Below are 6,796 nucleotides of genomic sequence, written 5' to 3'. Positions count from 1 at the left end.
GGACTGCAGTGTGAGTCATTCTGCAGGTGGACAGGGAGGGGTCAGGGCTGCCAGCTGGGCAACCAATAAAGCCCATCATGGATGACAAAGCATCAGCAGTGTTACCTGTCCAGAACTGGTACCAGCAGCCCTCAGCCCATTCCTGCTCCCCACCAGTCTGGTTTGTCCAGCTGGGGACTCTGGTAGGGAACTGTTAGGTAACTGTGCAGGATGTGCAAGCACAGGGTGTTGGGAGTAGGTCACAGGGTCTCAAATGTTGTGACACACCTGGTTTTTGAGTGAGTTTAGGGCTGTGCACTGTCAGTATTTTTGGCTTGGTGCCATGTGACATCACCATTTTGACAGTTGGTGTGGTCTGCTGTGAGTTGCAGAGGGATGGGAACTGTTAGGTAACTGTGCAGGATGTGCAAGCACAGGGTGTTGGGAGTAGGTCACAGGGTCTCAAATGTTGGACACACCTGGTTTTTGAGTGAGTTTAGGGCTGTGCACTGTCAGTATTTTTGGCTTGGTGCCATGTGACATCACCATTTTGACATGTTGATGGGTTCAGCCCTGCAGGGAAGGTTCAGGGTTGGCAGCAGAGGTGGTGGCATTCCACCTGTTCACTGAGATGTGGCCTAAGGTGGATGGAGGGGCTGCTGAGGTTGTCCAAGGAGGGTGCGGGTGTGAAGTGCTGCTGGGTGTGGTGGGTCAGAAAGGGGACTGTGGCCATGCAAAGCCATGTGCTGCCTCCTCAGGAGGAGGAAGAGCAAAGAGGTGCTAATAGCAATGTCAGAGCATATAGGATGGGACAAGGGTGACAGTCTGGAGGCCCAGGCAGGTGAGAGCTGCTTTAGGATGTGAGGTGCAGAAAGCGGGCTTTCACCTGGCTCGGGGCTCTGCTGGTCCTGGACAGGCTTCAGACTGCCCCAGGGCCAGGCAGGGCATTGGGAAGGGGTAGAGGGGCAGTTGAGGTGGGGAGGAGCTGTTGAGAGTTTGTGCCACTCTGCTGATTGGCCCTGGGAAATAGGAGAACATTGTGCCTTCGGAAAGATGGTTGGTGTGTGGGAAGTGATGGCTGTAGGATGAAGGGGTGGAGACATTGGTCCTTGTCCTCCTGCTCCTCCCCTCACTGCTGCACCATTTGCAGATGGCAATAAGGGTGACAGTGCCAGCTTGCTCGTGGGGCAGTCGGTGTTGAGGTGACAGGAAGGAGAGAGGGAACAGCGAATGGAGGCACTTCTTGTCCTGAGTGTAGTAGTGAGCAGGCAAGGAAAGGAGTGACTGCAGAGCGTGTCTGTGCAGCAGGTAAGGGCTGTGGGTTTGCTGGGCCAGGGGATTAGTGTGGGGGGAGCACCTGGGGCTTGTGAGCACTGGGCTGCTGCAATTGCTGGAGGGGCTGGGTGTTGTCAGTGTAGGGGCAGCAGAAGGAGAGGTTGGTGTGGAGGACCCTCTGCCAGGAGCTCTGACCCAGAGAAAGGTGCTGAAGTACAAGGTGTGTCAGCAACCCTCGGTGAGAGTCACAGACACAGACACATGCACACACACACATGCACACAGAGGTTCCCACACGTTCCTCCCTGGTGCTGTCAGTCTGTCACTTGTGTCTCACTGCCTCGTCTTTGTGCCACGTGCCAGCCTGTCACAGACGTTCAGGATGCCTTGCTCCAGTCTCAGTGGCCTGGACAATCACTGTTAACATGGCTGCTCTAATCAACAGCTGTAGTAGATGCACGTGGCATTTGTCTTTGTGCTGTGTGTAGTGTGTAGCTCAATAAACGTCTGCAGCATGTATAACTAACTGACTAACCAGCTCACTGCGGGGGGGGGGGGCAAACGGGGCATGTGGGGTGGTGACTGACTGATTGATTCGTACCTGACCGGGGGCAGTGTGAGGGTACAGGAGAGGGCTGCTGTGTCCCGGGGGCTGTCGCACATCAGCAGTGCAGGAGAGGGGACCGTGAGTCCCTGGGGGCGGCTGAACTGAGTGCCCTGAGTGCTGGAGGCTTTGGTGGACAGCACCTCGTACAGGGACGTGACGGGTGCTGGGCTGGGGGGTGAGAATGGGCGGGCGGGGGGAGGATCGGGGGCAGGCGCGGGCAGAGCCGGTGGCGCTGAGCTGTTTATTTCGCGGCGGGCCGGTCCGGTCCGTGCGGGGTCACTGCGGGAACCCGGGGGGGTCGGTGCTGGAGTCCGCCAGGGGCGGGTCCTGCGGGAGCACAAAGAGAGCGGGCTGAGGGTGAGGCGCCGTGAGGGGAGGGCGGGGCAGGGCGGGGCGGGGCGTGTCTCACGTGCAGCGGTTCGTAGTCGGGGGCGTGGCCGCCGTACAGCGGGTTGGGGATGGCCACGAGCGGCCGCTGGGGGCGGGGCCTGCCGGCGCGTGGCCCCGCGCGCGCCTTCCGCGGCCCCGCCCCCTCCTCCTGCTCCTCCTCCTCCTCCTCGTCCGCGCGCAGATCCGCCTGCCAGGGGAAGCGTGGGATTGGCTGGGCGGGGGGCGGGACTTGAGCCGTGGGCCCCGCCCCCGGTCCTCTGTTCCCGCCCCCTCGGTCTGGCCGGGCTCGCTGGCGCCCTCTTTCGGGTGCCCCGTCCCGGCGGATCCCCCCGGCTCCATCCCCCGCCCTCCCGCTCCTCCCGGCCCGCTCGTACCTGGAAATACCCGAACTGCCCCTCCTGCCGCCGCCTCCTCACGCAGTGGTAGGCGATGCCGGCCCCAGCGGCCAGCGCCAGGGCGAAGCACAGCGCTGACACCGTCCCGGTGGCCACGGAGCCCGAGCCCCGCGCGGCACCGTTCACCTGCTCGGAAACAGCGGCCCCGTCACGGCACGGCCCCGGCACAGCTCCTGCTACCGCTCCCCGATGTGGCCGCGGGCAGCCCACCCAAAATGGGCCACAGCAGAGGGCAAAGGATGGGGTCAGTCCTCGGGATGACTCAGTTGCCTCATCCCTGTTCCCTCATCCCCTCGTGCTGTTTCAGCACGTTCCTTCCCTGTTCGTGCCCTCGGACTCACCTGGCCGAGGTGAACGACAGGCGGTGGGATCCTCAGGGGCTCTGCAATCGCGTGAATGATGCCATTGAAAGCCACGATGTCCCACTCCACAATCATCGTGTCATTGATCCCTTTGGCGTCCTACAGAACAGAACACGGGTGATGACACCTCACCAGAAACCCTCCCAGTTGATCCCTGTCTCAGAAGAGATGTGGTGAAAAGTTGTGGGGTTCTTTTGCCCTCTGCCAAGGTTAAACCTACTGAGTGCTCTGTACTGTTGCCCACTGGGAGTTCTGATATGTGGAGGTCATGTCCTGACTGGGATGGGATGATGGTGCCTGTTGTGAGGTTGTAGCTGAAGAGGACAACATTGCTGGATGACACATGAAGCTTCAGTTCTTCTCCTGTCAGTGTCTGAAAATGCAACAGTGTGCAGGGATGAGAAACAGCTGAGCTGGTCTCACCCCTTCTCTGCTGCTGTGCAGCCCCCCTGGCCAAGCCCAGACTCCCTCCATGGCCACAGGCAGCTCCATTCATAGAAAACACAGCAGAGAACGACTATGCAGAGCAGCAGGGATTTGCTATCCTTAGGAATTGTCAAAGTTCAATTGGAGAAGGCTCTGAGCAACCTGACCTAAATCTTCTGAAGGAGTAGTTGGACTGGAGACCGCCAGTGGTCCTCTCTGACCCGCATTCCTCCTCCTCTCCCAAACTATTTCACACCATCATGCCAGCTTTGGCAACACCTGCTCTCCTCTGGGGCTCTGATAGTTCATCCCAGGCATTCAAGCAGCCACTCATCCCTGCTTGCTTACCTCATTGCCTGCAAAGCCAGAGTTCAGAGGGACAAACAGAGTTTTGGGAGCGGAGTCATCAGACAGGTACATGAAAAAATCCAGTCCTTCTTCTGTGTCATTGGCAAAATTGAGCAACATCTGGAAAAGATGGGAGATCTTCCCCATGACCACACTGCTGGCAATGCAACACTACTGGCTTCCCCAGCCCAGGAACTCCCCAGCCCTGGAATGAAAACCTCTCTGTGTTTGTACTCTCTACCCCACACACAGACCAAACCACCACTCCTTCCTGTTAGGACTCATCCCTCCCTCTGCCTTGTTGCCAACTGCTGGCTATTGAAGAGCCTGGAGAGCATCCCTTACGGAATAGAAGGTGGAGAAGCGGTCGTTGTCTGCGAGCACATTGGGGAGTCTCCCGCTGCACCAGTACCCATCTCCCACAAACCCCTCACGGCAGGTGCAAGTCAGATCTGCAAAGGAAAACCGAGACGGGACTTGACTCGCCCATTCCAGTTACACCGACCCTCCCTTCCTTGGCTTCTGGATACCCCAGCACGTTCCCTCTGGACATGGGCATGGGGAGAGGGGGATATGCCCACCTGCCTGTGCCTCATGCTCCAAGGGCAGTTCTGTGCCTGCTGCCATGACACAGCCCTTGTGCCCAGCAGGACTGTCCCCAGGCAATGTGCTGGCACCACTCACCCTTCTCCCGGTAGCAGAACGCATCCCAGGTCTCGCTCAGGTTGCTTCGGGAGCCATAGTCCACAATGCCCACGTGGTTGGACCCACAGCTGGGGTTGGGGTAGGCTGTGGGGTATCCGGCTGTGCCATTGTCCAGCCAACCCACCAAGCACAGATGGAACCCCATCTACCAAAGGAAAATCAATGATTAGATTAAAAATAATATCTCTTGCCCAAGTTTTTTTTCCCTGATGCACATTCCTGTTGTGCAGCCTTATCCAACATCCCCCCCAACACCTAAAGTGTGGAGGCACTGCCACAGGTCTCATCCCAGTGTGACTGGGAGACCCACCAGCCCTCCTAGCCCATCAGGGCTGCTGATGGAGCAAACAGTGCCTGGCTGAGGGGATGAGAGGTCACCCACCCACACGTCACCTTCAGGAGAAGCACTGCCTGTCCCAGCCCCACGAGGCAACAGAGCCAGCCCTGCCCTGACCTGCTGTGCTGCCGAGAGCTGCCGGAACGTGGCCAGGGAAGCGCCTTCTGCGGCACAGGCCTCCTGAGCCTGCTCGTAAGTGAAGTCATACTTTTTTCGGGGTGACTGCAGGTGAAACACGCCCATGGTCTTATCTGCAAAACACCAAGGCCCAGGAGCATCAGCACAGCACAGACTGAGCCCCCTCCCCGGGCAGCCACATGGTCTGTATGTGAGCACAGGCAGCACTGCTGGCCAAGGGTGGGATGTGGCCAAGGGACAAGCGAGGGAGAGGCTTCCCCTGAGCCTCTCGCCCTCCACAGTGAAGTTGGTGCTTCCTGGCAGTGTAACCCACCAGAGGCCATCTCACATCACATGGGACCAGATAAGGATGGTTTGTCCTCCCCGTATGACACGTAGAGAAAAGGGGAATGTGAAAACCAGATCAAGCTACAGAGACGAGTCCCTGTCCCCTTGTCCATCCCACCCTCCAGCTCTCCCGAGGGGTGCCCTAGCCAGAAGGTGAAGGATGATGGAGCATGACCTCTCCATGGAACACCATCCCGGGCACTGTGGGGGTGAGCACACTCACCATGGAAGTGCAGGTCAGTGCAGATGGCCTCCCGATGGCACTGCCCGTTGTCCTCCAGGCACCGGTCCGTGGGGGGCACGACCTCTTCCAGGCACTGGATCCCATCTCCCACATAGCCCTGCTTGCACTCGCAGCGCCGCTCGTTCTGCAGCACAAAGGAAGGGTGGCATTTGTGTGACTGCAAACACACAGATGCCAGCTGGGGATCCTTGTATCCTTGTGAAGACAGGGATGAGCCTTCAGAAAGCCTCTACAGCCTAACCAGACTCTGACAAAGCTATGAAAGGCCACATGGCCTCTGTAGGACAGAGGACACACCCAGAAAATGTCACACTGTCTCCTTGTCACATGCTGTTTGAGCTGAGCTTTGAGGTATGTGGCTCATGATTCTTGCACTACATCATGGTCCCAGTCCCATCTTCTGGCCTGCAGTGAGCAGCTCTGGTTCCTCTGCAAAAATGGCCAGCGTTGTCCTTGAAGGACCATTCCAGAAGCCCCAAAACAGCACAGGAATGCCACAACTGACGCATCTTATGCCCCTTAGACACAGGAATGGGGGACAAATGGCCTCAGCATAACACCCCCAGGACCATCCCCGCAGCCAGGCAGCAGACCAAGGGCGTGGTGTGGTGGTGAGAACCTGCAGGATGAGCACAGCAGCTGAGGGGACCGGGGAGGAGGGGCAGGGGACTGTAGTAGTGGGGACACTGTCACATCAGTGTCCTCCAGCAGCCTGAAGCGTCCCAGGGCAGCCACCTGGGATGGCAAGAGGATCTCCCCGGCGCAGGGGCCACGCTCACCGGGCCAGTGCTGATGCAGGAGGCGTGCTGGCTGCAGTCCCCGTTCCTGCCGTCCGCACACCTATCGATGGGGTCACACACGTAGCCGTCGCCGCTGTAGCCGGGATCACAGGCGCAGGAGACGTTCACGCCCAGCTGGGAGCACTGGGCGTGCCGGGCACACCCCCCGTTGTCCTGGCTGCACATGTCGATCACTGCGCGGGGGAAAGCGCTGGGTTAACTACACCACCTCATGGGGGTCGGTCCAGCTTCCCTGACCACCACCCCTCCAGCCCAGCCCCCGTGGCTCCCCTGTACCTGAGCACACTCTCCCGTCCCCCTCGTAGTGCAGGTCGCACTCGCAGAGGTTGCCGGCGCGGCAAACGGCCTGGGGGTGGCACGGTGGGGAGCAGGTGGGGGTCACCACTGAAACCAGAGCACACACGGGTCGGGATGATCTAAGGGCTGTGACACGGGCACGGCTGCCATCACCACCACCTGCCCC

General features: G+C 59.4%; 1 protein-coding gene across 1 annotated transcript in view; it reads right to left on the bottom strand.

The window, feature by feature from the left end:
* Window positions 1-2,081: 2,081 nt before the first annotated feature.
* STAB1 (stabilin 1) overlaps window positions 2,082-6,796 on the bottom strand; it is a 60,397-nt gene continuing 55,682 nt past the window's right edge. Inside the window, 12 exon segments of the mRNA XM_039379020.1 lie at window positions 2,082-2,188; window positions 2,271-2,438; window positions 2,626-2,772; window positions 2,988-3,107; window positions 3,229-3,381; window positions 3,783-3,902; window positions 4,128-4,234; window positions 4,467-4,632; window positions 4,942-5,075; window positions 5,513-5,657; window positions 6,313-6,506; window positions 6,610-6,789. Coding sequence (XP_039234954.1) covers window positions 2,138-2,188; window positions 2,271-2,438; window positions 2,626-2,772; window positions 2,988-3,107; window positions 3,229-3,381; window positions 3,783-3,902; window positions 4,128-4,234; window positions 4,467-4,632; window positions 4,942-5,075; window positions 5,513-5,657; window positions 6,313-6,506; window positions 6,610-6,789 — 1,685 coding nt within the window. The 3' untranslated portion in view covers window positions 2,082-2,137.

Source organism: Pipra filicauda, unplaced genomic scaffold (assembly GCF_003945595.2).
Source record: "Pipra filicauda isolate LSUMZ 115617 unplaced genomic scaffold, ASM394559v2 scaffold103_size3290846_pilon, whole genome shotgun sequence".
In the NCBI taxonomy this organism is placed as follows: Eukaryota; Metazoa; Chordata; class Aves; order Passeriformes; family Pipridae; genus Pipra; species Pipra filicauda.
The sequence above is the reverse complement of the archived record's forward strand: the minus strand, read 5'-3'. Positions and strand labels throughout refer to the sequence as shown.